Below are 16361 nucleotides of genomic sequence, written 5' to 3' on the forward strand. Positions count from 1 at the left end.
AGACAAAATCTGAAATTACTTCAGTTATTTTTCTTGTCTTTACTTTTAGTTTTTTATTGTTACATTCAGGTTTATTATGTCAATTCTTTTTTGGGATGTAGGTAGATTTAAACATGGCAGAGATGAGCAGAAAGGTGTGACGTGGTATGACAGAGTGAAGAAGAGAGGCAACGAGAGAAAGAGGAGCAGGATGAAAGGCAGGAATCAGGATGAACACTTGAGAGATTTTTTTCTGCAATTAAGCAGTGTAAGGTGTGACTGATTCCCTATAAGAAAACTGCTGGAATGTATATGGATAGCAATTAGACTGGCTAATATGGAATAATGGGCTTCTTTTAGTAAAACAATCAAAAAAAGAAAAGAAATGAAACTGAAATTAAACCCCAAGGATCTCAGATTACTCAATATTCTGGGCACACATCAAGTCTTTGTGTGCTGCATTTTCAATTGTGAATCATCATTAACTGAGGCAAGGACAGCACCAGACTGCCAACTGCCTTAAGTCAGAATAATTTGCATTCTGTACTTTCACAAGTGCATGGTGTAAACATCAGCACTAATGCAATAGGGGTTAATGTGATACTGGTAGTATAGTATGTTTATAGTATGTTAAATGATCATTTTTAGAGAGTACACTACCGCAGGAGTTAAACACTGGTGCAATGGCAATACATACCGAAAAAAAAACCTTACATCTCATTAATTACTCCAAACACTAATAGAGTTGCTCTATTTTCCATTCTCACATACTTTATTTATATATATATATATATATATATATATATATATATATATATATATATATATATATATATATATATATATAATGACACTGCACTGGTAGAACATCCACAGCCACACTCCCTGAGGAAAGGTGTGGTCCCTGAGGAAGGGCGTAGTCCTCAAAGCTCACTAATGGAAAAACCAGTAGGTTTGGAATAGAAAAACCAAATCACAGTGGTCCCAAAGGCCTTAGCAGCACTCATCTGACAGGCAGGAAGTGATGGGGTGGACCATGCAGACACCGGTCCAATATGTGAGAATGACAGTGGTCTAATAGGCAGTAATGACATTGGTCACTGGCAGTGAAGATGAGCAAGAAGACTGGGATAGCTGGCCTATTTAAACAAGACTGATGGATGGTTCCATGCCTGTGTGTGCTTGTTTGCATGTGCATTTGTCTTCAGAATGGGGGGTGGTGAAGCATGCCTCTCTGGACTACAAGCTCTGGGAGCTCACTGGTGGTCCATGCTGTTGTGTGTCTTAGGGGGGATGTGGTTCCCGTCAGCGTCAGAGCTACGAGGCCATCAAGCACGTCATGAGCCTGTGATTCCCATCAGCTGCTGTCACCAGCAAGATTCACAGTCTCACACATAAAAAGGAGGAAATCGATATTCCACGTCACATTTAGAAGTCGTAGCTTTTTGAGGCGGAGGGTGTGGTCTGGACTGAGCCATGCGGTGAAGGATTAGTTAAGGCAACGGTGTCAGAAAGGCAGCGCCAGTGAAAACCATGAGACAGGTCTTTGGGTAAATCATGAGCAAATATCTGGTGGAGATGTAAGCATGTCTGTGGCCAAAGCAAAAGAAGCACAAGGTGACAATGGAGTCACAGAATTGTAAAGATTGGCTGACCATCATAGGAAATACAAGGAACTTAACAAATTTTCAGGCTAAAGCCAACTTACCACAAGTTGATGTACAGTACATGTATGTTATGTTTGAATATTGCTATAATTTCTTTGAACAGAAATGAACTGGAGAAAATATAAAAATCAGTCACTCAACCTGTTTACCATCAGTGTTTTGATCAATTGTCTCACCTTGTCTGGTGGTCTTGAAATTGAAGGTCTGGAAGCCTCCTGCGAGGGCAGATGAGTCGATGACGTCCACTCCGTACTCGCTCTGGCTCCTGCGGTACAGTGTTACGGATATGACAAGGGCTGCGACAGCGATGACCCCTGCTGCCAGGCCTGAGTACAGTGCCACATCATTGGAGCCCTCCATACCTGGGAAAGCACAGTCCCACAGACAGCACATCATCAGTCACAAACGGAAATGAGTGTCTTCACAGAGAAAAAAAGACAAAGTGCTTAGAAAAAAATGGTTTACAGATAGTGGCAAAAAATAAGCAATTATAGTCACTGTACAGGAGTCATTTATTTACCATCTTTATGTTGTTAAAAATAAGTTGCACTGGATGATCAACTGGCAAAGGAACCTGACACCAGACAAGGGTCACGGTCACATAACTGGAGCTGAAAATGGCTGTTATGCCTGGCGCTTGTGGCTGTTCTGGCAAATCTTTTAGACACCTGTGCAAACGGAACAGGTGCGATATGCACATGTTTAGCAGAGTATAAAGACATGCTTGGCATAGTCCCACGGCCTGGGAGGTGCAAATTCCAGCACTCTCGCAGCTTTAATCAGAGACGCAGCGGCATTCCAGCGCCACATGCCAGGCTACATCTGTTCAGCTGGCCAGGCTGCCCGCAGCCCGTTCGACCTCTGCAACACGAGAACTCTGCCAGTTTGCAGAGGACAAAAAGGGCATGGATCAAGCCCTGAGAGTGACAAAGGCTAACCATTTCTAAATCCCACCGCACTGTATTTAAAGGCTCCTGATGTGCTGATGTCGCTCCAGAGTTTAGTTGCCAGTCTAATTAGGCTGACCTGATGGAAAAGGACTTGGGCTGCACAGAAGAACTATATGCCCATCACTCAACAGCCGCTTGGGACTCACTGAGCCTTTTTTCCCCCCCTTTTCCACATATTGAGTGTTAAGGCATTAGTGATGTCTGCCTTGTAACGGTAATGACATTTAAAATTTCCCCGACCAGGGGAATGCACCTGGTGCTGGGTGTTTTAAAATGTGCCAAGAGGTGATTTGTAGGGTTAACGCAAAACACATGGGAGTATACGAAGACATGCTGCGGTTGCTTAAGTGAGCTAATGGGCAGTAATTGTGCCCCATTACCTCATCTAAATATAGCACGTGCTCACATGCCATATCCCATCACTCAGTCTGCCTAATCTGAGCGGGGGGAAATACATCACGAGTGGCACGCCGCACAGAGCTGAGGCCAACACTCCGAACGTCAAGCAGCAAACAGCTGGAGCGGCTGGGAATACTGGAAATGGCTTCCAAAGACTGACAGACTTCTGATAAACAAAATGTGACAGATGGATGGAAGAATGCATGAAATGCACAAGTGTTCAGATATCTACAGAGCTATTACAAAAGGTACAGGTGCAGTGGAGGATGAAACCCTCCATCCACTGGATTAATCAAATGTCAGATTTTGACAGATGTGAATGCGGAGCTAAGCAGAGAGGCGCAGTTATCCTAATCTTCCGCACAGCGTGGGTTCTTTTGGAAGAGTGACACCTGAGGAAGCCTCACACAGGTGTCCAAGTGTATATCCATGCAGGTAAATGCAGGACTTGGCAACAATTTGAAGAGAATGATAAAGTGACTAAAGCTCTGTAATAGGCTCTGTGTTAACGGATATACACTAATTCCTGCAGTATTTTCAATGGGATAGAAATAGTAAATACCAGAGCCCAAATGTAGGAGACATGTCAGAATAAGAGTGCTGACATAGGACCAGGTCCCTAAGCCAGTGTAATTGTATGTATGGGATATAAAAGACAAAAATTCAGGCTACTGAATTACACCTAAGTCTGTAAAGTCCTGAACATCCAACCTCAGAACTATTTATTTTTCAGTACAGTTCTTCTCCATGAAGACGGCTGAAGATATTATTTTGCTGATTCTGTAAAGGAATCAGATACATGAAATATGGAGAAAAAGAGACTCACTCTGAGGTTTAACATCATGCAGCATCTTCCCATCTGCAGAAAGAGAAAGAAAAAGACAGACAGAGGGAGAGAGAGGTAGAAAGAGAGAGAGTTAGAGGGAGAGGGAGAATTAGAGAGCACCCCCGTATCAGTTATCTAAAGCAATCTGTGATTCAGATCATGCGGTGAAGTCCAACTGCTGGCTATGCCAACATCAGCTGGAAATAATGATGCATGGCATCGTTACCATGGGGACGTACTGACAGATGGCTCTGAGACTCTTAAACTAGGCTTTGGTTCTCTCCTTCAGTCACAGAAGGAGGAGAGCGGAGGAGAAGCTCTCATAACCACCCCGAGGAGTAGATGTGACGAGAGGCGCTTAGCCTGGTTTTTTTTCCCCGGCGACTGTGCCCACATGGTTGTGCAGTGCTGTGCTGCTGTCAGTCGGCAGTGGAGACGGGCGTATTTCAGGGCTAAGCCAGCCTGTTCCTCTGCCATATCAAACAAGGCCCATGATGGCAGCAGGTGATCTTCTGTGCTTCCAGACATGGCTTTAGTCTAAACCCGGACAGATTTGCCCCTGTCTAATCCACACCAAAATGGTAACAGAATCCCTATTGCCTGCCCATATCTACCATACACGGGCAACGGTTTCTCTGTACTACACTGATAATGCCTCACACCTGTTTTAAAACAAGTCCACTCACATCCTTTATTTCTTTAGGCGACGTGTTCTGTGTAAACAACCGTCCGTGACTGGCTGAAGGCCTCATGTGCAGTTATGATGACAAAGGTGAATATGATGGTGATGGTTCTGGACCAATCAGCAGGGATGGTGGTTAAATGGCGATGGTGGTTATAAATGAAGATGATGGTTAAAGTAAAATAATTAGTGATAACGATGATGGTAACATGAAGATGAATGGTGGAGGCAGTGATGGAAATGGCAGTGATGTCATTGTGCACCAGCCTTACCCTGCGTGCACATGCCGCCAGTGCAGTTCTCCGTGACGTTGCCGTCACCGTCACACGCCCGGCCCCGGTGGCGGGGGGGTGGGGCGTTGCACTCCCTCTGTCTCCGCCTCTCGCACTGAGTGTTGCACGGTGTCCACTCGCCCCACTCCTCCCAGCCGCCGTCCACTGTGGGACACGTTTAGATCCATTCAGCGCAGGGAAAACAATGTCATGTTAGCCTCACAACTCCCAAAATACAGTGAAATAGCCTTGTATGTAGATGTCTCACGAGGCTATGTGTTCAATTTGCGTGTGATGATATCAGCCGAATAAATGTGTCTGCCAAGCCAAACAAGTATTTTCAGGGCAAATTTGTCCCACAGGGCGCAATTTAATGGAACATTGATGCATACTGGACTGCAAATGTGTTTTATGGAGGGAAGGTCAGCCTGAAATATGACAACAACTAATCCAGGCTGCCCACACCCCTTACACTCACACTAATCCCAGACCTAACATTTAGTTTAAAAGCTGAACTAATATAGCTTCTCTCCTTCCCATGAGGGTGAGCTTTCCCTTGAATTAGGGAGGTGACCCTGGTGTCACTTCAGAGTGATATAATCTCCATCCATCAACCATACCAATGCATCAGGGAACATGGCGCTTAGATTAGCCAGTATGGCCACGCAACATGCCGTGAGCCTCAGTGGTCCCTGTGCTGTCGACTGCCAAGACACATCACACACAGACGAGGGCCCTGGAGGAAACAATTTCGTGGTTATTCTGCTGTGAATTCTTAAACCTCTCCATGGCTGTTGGAGTCTCGTAACCCGCTCATCTAAATGCAAATTATGTTTATGTGCTACAGCTAAAGCAGCGCAGGTTTCGGGTGTAAAGAGCACATGCAGTGTGCTGCTCACTCAACATGTCATGCTAATAAGCTTTAGTGAAGGAATTCGTAAATACTACAGAACTATAAAATTACTTTCTTGGGATAGACATGGGACAATATTTTAGTTTACCTGGAGCAGAAATTTTAGTAATGATTCTAAAAGTATATGTATATATATTTATATATACTGTAGCTGTGTAATCTATGAGATTTTACAAGCAATAAAATTCACCTAATTATTCACAACTAGACTGCAAATGTTACTTGTTAAAAATATCACTTGTTAAATTCAAAGAAAGAGAAAAAGAAACAAAAAATGACATTTTTCAAACCCTGTGAGCTTTCAGTGGCTTCTGGACCTTCCTCCCACTACTTGAAAGTATTCAGCTATTCAAAACCTAAACAACAACATTCAGATGTTTATGGCAGGCTAGACAATTAATATTTAATTCTCATAGGAGGAAAATGCCCAGATTTTGATGAAAATGCTGCTAAGTGATTTCTGGACGCTAATGAATGCCAGGAGCATCAACAGTCACATTGTTTCTGCCGCTGTCGGAGGCCATTTTGAAACGTGAACAGACCATCAAGATGTCAGAACTGTGCACTTCTCTAAGGTCAAGGAAAATATGCCTCTTTCATCAGAAAAAAAGGAACAGTAAGCACATTAATCCTTATGACCTTGAGAAAAGTGCTGACCCCAGGGCTGAGGGAATAAAAAGATGGACTCCAAAAATGCTCTACCAGTTTTAAAAATTAGCTATGTGTTTTAAATGGTTAACAAATATGGGGGGTGTCTCTCGCCAAGATGTAGAAGCACATATATAAATATTAGTTGCAAGCTGCTTTCCCTGAGAGAGCTCAAGCAATTAAATCAGCAGGTTAACTTGCAGTGCAGAATGGTGCTGGTGTGCAAGGTGATTATTAAAAAAACATTTTAAATAAAAAAAAAATTAAGAAAGTGGAGAAGTGGGGCAGGGCCAGGTCTGTCGCTGAATGGGAAGCGGCTGCAGTTTAGCCGGGTCCACTCACGCGCAACTTTACAAATTGGACTGATGGACCAGGAATGCACAGACAGCTAATCAGATGACAATTCCTTCCTCTGGCCTCAGGGTGAAGTATAGGATGCTCGATGCAGAATGCCGTCTGGCTAGATTAGTTTTCATTCAATTCTGGACTGTTATCAATGCAAGGACACTCCATGCCTTCAGTTATAGATCTACTTATAAGTAAGTTTCACTTTGAGTGCAGACCACATGATCACACAGCTTTTACAACTTTATGGATGCCATTAGGCAGGACTGTATAATGAGCTATGAATAGTTAAGGTTAAAGTTTGGGGCAAGGTTGACATTGGTTACCATGTGCACTGGACACAAAGTTACAATTTACAGTGTGAAGGTGTGTAATGGCACTGATGTGAAGGTGTAATGACACTAGTGTGAATGTGTGTAACAACACTGACGTAAAGGTGTGTAATGACACTGACATGAAGGTGTGTAATGGCACTAATGTGAACGTGTGTAATGACACTAATGTGAAGGTGTGTAATGACACTGACATGAAGGTGTGTAATGGCACTGTTGTAAAGATGTTTAATTGCACAATGACACTGACGTGAAGGTGTGTAATGACACTGACGTGAAGGTGTGTAATGACACTAATGTGAACGTGTGTAATGACACTAATGTGAAGGTGTGTAATGACACTGACATGAAGGTGTGTAATGGCACTGTTGTAAAGATGTTTAATTGCACAATGACACTGACGTGAAGGTGTGTAATGACACTGACGTGAAGGTGTGTAATGACACTAATGTGAACGTGTGTAATGACACTGATGTGAAGGTGTGTAATGACACTGTCGTGAAGGTGTGTAATGACACTGTCGTGAAGGTGTGTAATGACACTGACGTGAAGGTGTGTAATGACACTAATGTGAACGTGTGTAATGACACTGACGTGAAGGTGTGTAATGGCACTGTTGTAAAGATGTTTAATTGCACAATGACACTGACGTGAAGGTGTGTAATGACACTGACGTGAAGGTGTGTAATGACACTAATGTGAACGTGTGTAATGACACTGATGTGAAGGTGTGTAATGACACTGATGTGAAGGTGTGTAATGACACTGTCGTGAAGGTGTGTAATGACACTCACATGAAGGTGTGCAATGATACTGACGTGAAGGTGTGTAATGACACTCACATGAAGGTATGTAATGACATTAATGTGAACGTGGCACTGACCGGGGCAAAGGGCACTGCAGGTGCTCTTCTGCACGGACATCCCCTCACAGAATGCGCCACCATTCAGTGGCGCTGGGTTGGTGCAGGTGCGGGACCGTTTCTGGATCCCCCTACCACAATCGACACTGCAGGGAGACCACTCAGTCCACAAAGACCAGCCTCCATTCACTGCGGGGATGGAGAGAGAGGCAGGTGGGTCACATTGACTTTCACTGTCATCTCTTGATTCATTGCCTTTTTTTGGTGCTTGATGCAAGAGAAGGATCATGATGTTACCAGGGACAACCAACAGTGCTGTTGGAATGTCATACCTTTATATCCACATATTACTTAGATTTATTTTTGTTAGCTCCATAAAGAAGAGGTAAGATACAGAGAGATATTAGGAAAGAGTGAGACAGAGAGAGTGATAGAAAATCTGGGATAAAACTGTTGAAAATGTCAAAGAATCGAAACACAAACGGTGAAAAGCGTGCTTTGGGTCCACACCGTTTCTCCTCCAACATGATGTTCTGCTTGCTCCTCAGAGCACCAAGACTGCTTCAGGGCATCGGAAGAGCTTTACACGAGTACCTCAGTTGCTGGGCTATTGGGACAGCCACAATGGCTGGCGTGTCCACAGCCCAACATGGGAGTTAGGTCATCATCAGTCTGGCTGCATCTGTGCCCATGGTAATGCTATCTCCTCTCGGACACAGCTTTGATAAGCTTGCGCTGCAGACACAGCCCAGCACAAGTCTGCTGCTTCTTCATGAGCACATCAGAACTCCAGTACTTTGAGCACTGCGCTTAATGAATTATTAATAAGCAGCGCTTGGTTAAATGAGATTAAGATAGAGAAGCATAACGCCTCCCTGCATATAAAGACATTGATTTTTAACGCTGCGCTGTAATTGAGTCTCTGCGTAATATCATTCATGTTTAAGATGGCTGGTGCTTCCACAGAGGGAAATCATAAACAGTTGCCTCGCCACACATTTTATAGTTCTGATATAGAATAGGGTATGGGGCTCAGATTGCCAAAGAGGCTCTGGCTAGAGAACCTCTTGCTCGGAAATACTACCATAACTTTTACTGAATGGAAGTCAGCGTGGGAAAATTAGCATGATATTAAATAGCCAATAGGCATGCAGCTGTATGATGTCTCGTTGTCATCTAACCCCACTGCTGTGGATGTCTGTGGTCTCACAGAGATCAAACTGGTCACATCACAATGGGCACTTTTGGATCTCCTTAAGGCACACGTTCCCAGCACAGATGGTTAGTTGTTATTCAGGTCTGTAAATCTCTCCTACCATCAGCTGCGAGTTCCTGTGGTTATGAGGCCTGACTGTTGCTCTGTGGTGGGTGGTGATACCAATATGTGGTGACGTCTGATTGGTCAGTGGTGGCACACGCTGCTCCTGGTCAAGGCAAGACCCAAGGAGGTCTGGGCCTCAGGGGAAGAGCGGTTTTGGAGGAAAGTTGGAGTGGAACTGGGACAGAGCTGGTGGACTAGTTCAGTTTGGAAAAAAACCTCTCCCCAGGGATTGCACACTCTTTCACGCTCTCTGTTTCCATTTCTCGCCATCCCTCTAGCTATCCATCAATAGGTTACATTCAGGTAGTATTTTCTATGTTGCATTTCTGTTATTTACAGTATGATATGTATTGCCTCATTAAAATATCTAACATATCTAATCCGTTATAATGTGGGCTGTGTTATGCTACTCCATCCTGTCTTACCTTAAATTCCCATCAAGCTCAGCTCTTCAGATAGCATTACATAATGTCATTTCTTAAGTACTCACTAACTAGAGTGAAGAACCAGCTATAGTTTGCTCACACAAATCTGCTGCTCATGTTTACTAGGTTAAACCATAAATTAGGCCAAGTGAATGTTAAAATTATGAGAAGCCTGTTGCAGCATTAAAGATGTTCATTGCACATATTCTCATAACTTATACTGGGTTATGCAATTGAACTTGCTCTTTCCAACATATTTTTAAAATTAAGTATTAACTTTTTAGTATTAACTTTTCTAGTTTCCACATCTATTTCCAACATTGCTTGTAGGTAAGCGAGATGGGGGTAAGTAAATACAATAATAAAACCCTTTTACGCATCTTTTAGCACTATGGCCACTCAAGCACAGTTTCAATGGCCAAATAAAAAACCAGAAGTGTTCAGTATGTGGTAGCTAGCAGGAAATCACTCCCAGACAAGAGCTGAAAGAGCACTTTATTTTGGCCCGATGGATCCTGTTTTTCTCTAAAAGATTTGATGCTTTTGGAAGTTTCAGTTCTAGGCTCAGTCCCAATTCAGTCCTGACTCAGTCGCTCACTCACACTTGCAGCGAGTGGCAGCAAGCCTCACTTTGAGATCAGCAACTTCAAACTGCTGTGGTTGATTTCATTGTCCTTGCTAACTTCTACCAGACTTAGCCACCAAGGGACTTAACCCCTTCTCCCTTCAACCCCATGACCTTCATCAGAACAGCTGTCCAGAGACCCTCCCTCCAAACGCTTGCACGTTAAGTGCTTAGCCCACCCTTTAAAATGCTGCATGCACACTCATTGTAATTGACAATTGTGGGTTTCCTTAAGTTTTCTGACTAATAAACACATTTGGACCGCGTTGAAATTTCTGTGCATTACGGAACACAGGACAGTTACTGAAATACTTCTTTCCAGAGCATCACATTTTACTAGCAGAATGTATCAAAAGTTTAGCTACAGCTGCAGCGTCATATACCTGAGTCAGAACCTTGCAAGACAAATGCCATTATCTGGAGCTAATGTGTTGTGTGGTTTGCCACTGATGGTGGTGCAGTAGTGCCATGTGGAAGTGCCTGGGGAAGTGAGTGCAGGCTGATCTGAGAACAGGACTTTGAGGCATGACTGTTACACACAGCATAATATATCTGGACCTTACCAAAGACAATCACGGTCGCCGTGGCGCTGCGTCTCTTGGCCACAATGTTGCTGGCCAGACACGTGTAATTTGCCGAATCGGAGAGCCGGGCTTCACTAATGATTAGATTGTGGTCGGCTCGGGTCACGATGTTGTCATCATTGAGTGAGCTCACCAGTTCTTCATTTTTTAACCATTCCACCTGACATTCATAGACAGACAAATGCAAAGTGAATCAGCACATGAAGCAGATAATTACAAGCTTATTCACCTAACTTGGAGCCCTAGAAATAAAGAACTGTGTGCTTGCCTTTTCAAATGGCAGCTCCTGGTAAAAAGATTTTTCAAACGTGGTGCAGACACACATACACACACACACACACACAAAATCTCAACCGTGTGCATGCTCAGGTCATGCGCTATGAGCCAAACAATTGCAATTCCACATCGTACCCCCTGCAGAAGGAGGCTCCGTCAGACGTGGCAGGCACCAGCCTCTGTTTAGCTTCTCTGCTAGCACCCAGCATTTTAATCACATGCCTTTTAGTTTTCTGCATTCTGCTGTTCAGCTCAGGAGCCCTCACAGCTCCACCCACTTGCCACGTAGGCTCCACCCATCTGCCATCAATCACCTGCTGGTCACAAACCCACTTCCTCATTGGCAGTGCTTTACCCCAGCAGGGCTAATGTGCAAAATGATGAATTTCAGATAATGATAACAAAAAGCTTTCCATTGTTAGCGAAACTATCATGTTTGAGGGAACTAATTTTCTAAAGGAGTCATAGGCTTATAAATGTGTATGTGTATACATTTAGTTTGTATAAAGTAAATAAATAAAACTGACTTCACTGCTTGCTGGCTCAGTGTGAGATTAATAGTGAGCACTGCCAAAGAGGGAACAGGTCTCATGATTCGCTTTCAAATCAGGAACATCATTAAGCATCTGAATGGGAATGTGACCTGTGAGAAAAGCTGTTGTTGAGATCAGAGGGGGAAAGGACTAATTAATTAAAGTGAATTAAAAAAATGGAGCGTGAGGCGGACAGCGAGGACGCTCGCAGGAGTTGTATGTCAGCGGTGGCAGCGAAGGCAGAATCTCTTTGTGCATCCGCCGACGTTCCATCTAGGGAAATTTGGGAGTTAGAAGAGGCAATTAACACAGCGTGAAGGCAGGAGTTCCTGCTGAGCTCCTCTCACACTTCTCAAACGCTGGAGCTGCCCTTATTCTCTCTCTCTCTCTCTCTCTCTCTCTCTCTCTCTCTCTATCTCTCTCTCTCAGCTAATGATGAAAAGATGCATGAGGGAGGGAAGAGGAGACAGAAAGGGCAAAGGGAAATATGGAGAGAGAGATGAGAGAGGGGGAGTCAGGGGAAGAAAGAAAGACAGAGTGAGTAAAACCAAAGAAACGAGTGAGAAAACCAAAAAATAATGGAGCATGACAGAGGGAGGAAAGGAGAGAGAGAATGAGAGGATTATCAAAATGCAACAAAATAAGAGAAAAGGGGAGTGAAGGAGAGAGCAAATTCAGATTAGCCACAGCGGAGGACGGGAGGAACAATTGGCACATTTGTTTCAATTACAGTGCAGCCAGCGTGACGGAGATGATGGACAGACTGACGGAGTTGACGGACAGCGCCAACCACCCCACCCCCCAAGTGAGGTCCCTCCATTTCTGCTTTTCCCCAAAACAGGCTCACCTTGCTCCATAACGCACCAGACTTTCATCCCCCTGTGAAGACTTTTTTATGGCCCAGATGCTCTGATTAACCTCGATAACTGATGCGTCATCTCACATTCTCACAGAGCCGCGTGAGGTGCGAGAGTTCAGTTATGTTCGGTTAGAGCATCTGTCACTTTGATTTACATGTCAGTGTGTGCAGTTATAGGTTTAGCTATATATTCCAGGACTTTACTGTTTCCAAATCAAACTACGCACCAGAAAAAGCTGCTCCAGTGTTATTTGTCAGCAGCATAATGTGAAATCAATGTTGAGTATACAATGCCTTGAGAACAGTTGAATTTTCTATGTTATAAACATGTTTCACTCAGGAGGCATACTGCACATTTTCAATTGTAAAAACTAGTTGAAATCCCAATTTTCAAGCTATTACCCTAACACAACATGCACCATCCATCTAATCAGCCAAATATCAAACTAATATCTTTGTTCAACTAAGGCTGAGCCTAGTGGGTTTAGAGTCATTGGGAAATCTGATCTCTCATTAGCACACATGGCAGCAAACTCACCCTCAGCCAAGTTAATGATTTCACCAAGCATCCCTTGATGTGGAACAGGAAGCTTTTGAAAAATGCTGATTTGAGTGCCTATGCTCATTTGTGCATGTGTGTAAGACACACACACAGAGAATGTATCTAATTAACACATAGAAGTGTGTATGCCTGTGTAAGAGAGAGAGAAAGAGAAAGTGATCGTAACTAATTAACACATAGTGGTGTGTGTGTCTGTCTGCCCTCTTGTGTGTGTGTGTGTGTGTGTGTGTGTGTGTGTGTGTGTGAACCTGTGTGGGAGTGAGCAGGGTGTTGAATTGCTGAATATCTTGTCAGAGTAATTATTACGATTTGTGCTGTACTTCAGTACCTCAAACAGAACTCCTTGGGGATCTGGAGATTTAACTGCATTAAAACTACAGACTGCAGAAAACTGAAGGCACAAATATATCCATTCACACACACACACACACATATGCGCACGTGCACAAACACACACACAGACTAGACAAAAAAGACCAGCTGGCAACATTCTTACTTATACAGGCCTTAAAATGCACACACACCCTCACACTAACCTTCTTACTCCTCTGTCTCTATCCTCTCCTAAAACTCCTCTCCTCTCCCTGTCGTCTCCTTTCCTCTCCCTGTTGTCTCTTCTCCTCTCCCTGTTGTTTCCTATCCTCTCCCTGTTGTCTCCTCTCCTCTGCCTGCCATCTCCATTCTTCCCCTGTGATCTCATTTCCCTGTCATCTCCTTTCCTCTCCTCTCTGCTATAAAGCTTCTAAAATGGCCCAAACATCGGCCTGTGTGAGTACAGCTGCCTGAACTCAGTCACTGGCTGAGCTCATGAAACCAACCCGGTAATGGCTTTAGCCAATCAGGTCGCGCTCGTGTTTTTCTGCATTCTTTCACTTTTTTGAATCAGCCGCTGAGTGGAGTCGCGTGCCGCTTGGCCACTTTAGTGGTGAAAGTCTCTCGCGGGTGTCTGTGAGTCGGGAGGCTTTGATTGAAGAGGCCCCGGCATCTTCAGTGGACTGCCACGCTCTCTGATCTCCTTTCAGCAGGCTGTGTGATGGAATCGCTAATGCAGCTCTTTCCCTGTGTTGGTTCCAACACACACAATCGCCGAACACATTAACACTTGCTACCGGCTGTCAACAGTGAGCTGAAGGTGAGAATCTAGCCTTTGGCCCTCTCGAAAAAGCAGACAGATTTACACTGAAATAGGTTTTTTCCTTTTTTCCTTTGAAAACAACAAACAATATATAGAGTACATAGACCAATAACTGGGTCAACGATCATTTTTATCACCTGGGAGCAAACATCAAAATCAGATACAGAATATGAGCACTTCTAAAATTTTAATGTTTGAACTAACAGTCATAAGTAGAATGGGAGTCATTTTGGTACAATATAAATGTATTTAATCTATTCATGAAACCATTTCATTTGAATTCCTTGTTTCTGAACCCAGTGAGAGCAATCAGAAAAATGTAGATGTAATGGAAAACACCGATCTCCTGTCAGAGAGGCAGGTGTCTGCTGTATCCTTTTAACAGCAGGGACCACCTGAGCACTTCAGGAAGAGAAGAACCACCCACGTCTGATCAGTGCCTTCTCAACCTTCCAACAGCTCCTCCTTCATTTACTTAAAACCTGCATCCCGGTAGCTTCATTTGGCTTCTTCCACTCGTGTGCTTGTCTCCTCCTCTCCTTATGACCCGTGAACATTTCCAATCTGCAATACTGAGTGTTGCTGAAGGAGACAATTGGCAGAAACAGCACATGAGGGGGGTGTAATCTTTGTGGGAGAGAACCGTATTCTTGGTGACTCCCAGTGATGGTGATCGCACATGAAAACACCCACCTTCCCTTGGTAGATTGGGCCTTGTGTTTTTTTCGTCCTGCCTTGTAGTCTGCTGTTTGTGTTTTTTCCTTTGTGTTTAGCTCCCGTGTTTGGTTTGTTTTCTTGATCGTGTATTCATCTGTTCATATTAGTAGTTTGACCCTGCATATCGACTCTGTTACAATGACTCTGATCATAGATTTGCCCTTAAAAAAATCTATCTCGCTTGTTCTGAACATTTGCGTTCGCCTCACTATCGCATCACGTTATCTTAAAGAAGCAAGTGAAACTTTCTGAAAACAGAGATGAAAGACCTGCAATGAAAGACCACTAACCCCTTAATTCCAATTTATATATGCATTCTACTTACTCACTCACTTCCCTTGCTTTTCTACTTGTTCACTTACTTACTCACTCCCTTCTGTCACTCCATCTCTCCCTTTTGTCACTCCCTCTCTCCCTTCCTTGACTCCCTCACTCCTTTCCATTATGTCCTCACGCCTGACTATCACTCCCTCATTCCCTTCTCTCATGCCTCACTCCCTTACTTTATGCCCTTCCATCACTTCCTCACTCCCATCATCACTTCATCACTCCCTTCTGTCACTCCATCATTCCCATCCATCACTCCCTCACTCTCTCCCATCACTCCCTCACTCCCATCCATCACTTCATCACTCCCTTCTGTCACTTCATCACCCCATCATCACTTCATCACTTCCTTCTGTCACTCCATCATTCTCATCCATCACTCCCTCACTCCCTTCCATCATTCGCTATATTCATTCAAATAAGAACGTTAATATAATTGGGAAGGTCAGCTAAATGTGAGCTTCACTGACCTGTTTCCTTTAAAGTGACACAGGCACTAGGCAGCCAAAGCGACAAAACACTTACAACACTCGTAAACTTAACGCGATCAGTTCTGCCCTTCCGGCGTGCGATCGAGGACAGATGAGCGCTGATCTGCTGCGTCCATGACATGCACAGAGGAAACGAGGCAGCCAACCCAATCACCGCACAGCCCTGTGCTTATTTGATTTTGGTCAGGAGAAAAAAAAGGCTTGCTTTCGCTTTGCAATCATTACACGCTCCGCTTACCATGACGGGCGAGAGCTCTGTTTCTCAGTCGCAGGTGATACCGTTGCCTGGAACTGCTGATGCAGTATGAACCGTGACTGCAGGGTGTTCTGAATGGGTGGTGGGTTCTCAGTGGGCGAAATCCCCAGGCCGAACCCGCCTCCCTAACGGGCAAGAGCAAGCAGTGTCACCGCGGAGCTCAAGCGCCCGAGCTTGTTTCCCGATTGCGAAGCTTTTATGTCTCCTTAAAGGTCAGAGCGGTTCCTTTGCGCCGTCTGTTCGGAGGTTAGGGTTTCACTGGGGCATGCAGGAGAATGAGTCGAGAGATCTGCTTCGTCTGCACGGCCCCTGACTTCCTGCGCAGAGCTGTCACTTGGGGACGCATTTCTGATCAGTCTAATTTGGTTGGATGTA

At 44.2% G+C, this 16361-nt stretch overlaps 1 protein-coding gene across 4 annotated transcripts in view; it reads right to left on the reverse strand.

The window, feature by feature from the left end:
• Window positions 1-16361, reverse strand: part of unc5db (unc-5 netrin receptor Db) — a 115298-nt gene that overhangs the window by 27050 nt on the left and 71887 nt on the right. For 3 of the 4 annotated variants that reach the window (XM_035526293.2, XM_081713295.1, XM_035526296.2), the window contains 5 exons: window positions 10810-10990; window positions 7897-8064; window positions 4776-4940; window positions 3822-3854; window positions 1823-2008 (listed from right to left, as the gene is read on the reverse strand). In XM_035526293.2, the coding sequence (XP_035382186.1) occupies window positions 1823-2008; window positions 3822-3854; window positions 4776-4940; window positions 7897-8064; window positions 10810-10990 (733 nt within the window). The remainder of the gene's footprint in view (window positions 1-1822; window positions 2009-3821; window positions 3855-4775; window positions 4941-7896; window positions 8065-10809; window positions 10991-16361) is intronic. The other variant, XM_081713311.1, reaches the window with a different exon arrangement.

This window comes from Electrophorus electricus, chromosome 1 (genome assembly GCF_041902795.1).
Source record: "Electrophorus electricus isolate QZ-2024a chromosome 1, ASM4190279v1, whole genome shotgun sequence".
NCBI lineage: Eukaryota > Metazoa > Chordata > Actinopteri > Gymnotiformes > Gymnotidae > Electrophorus > Electrophorus electricus.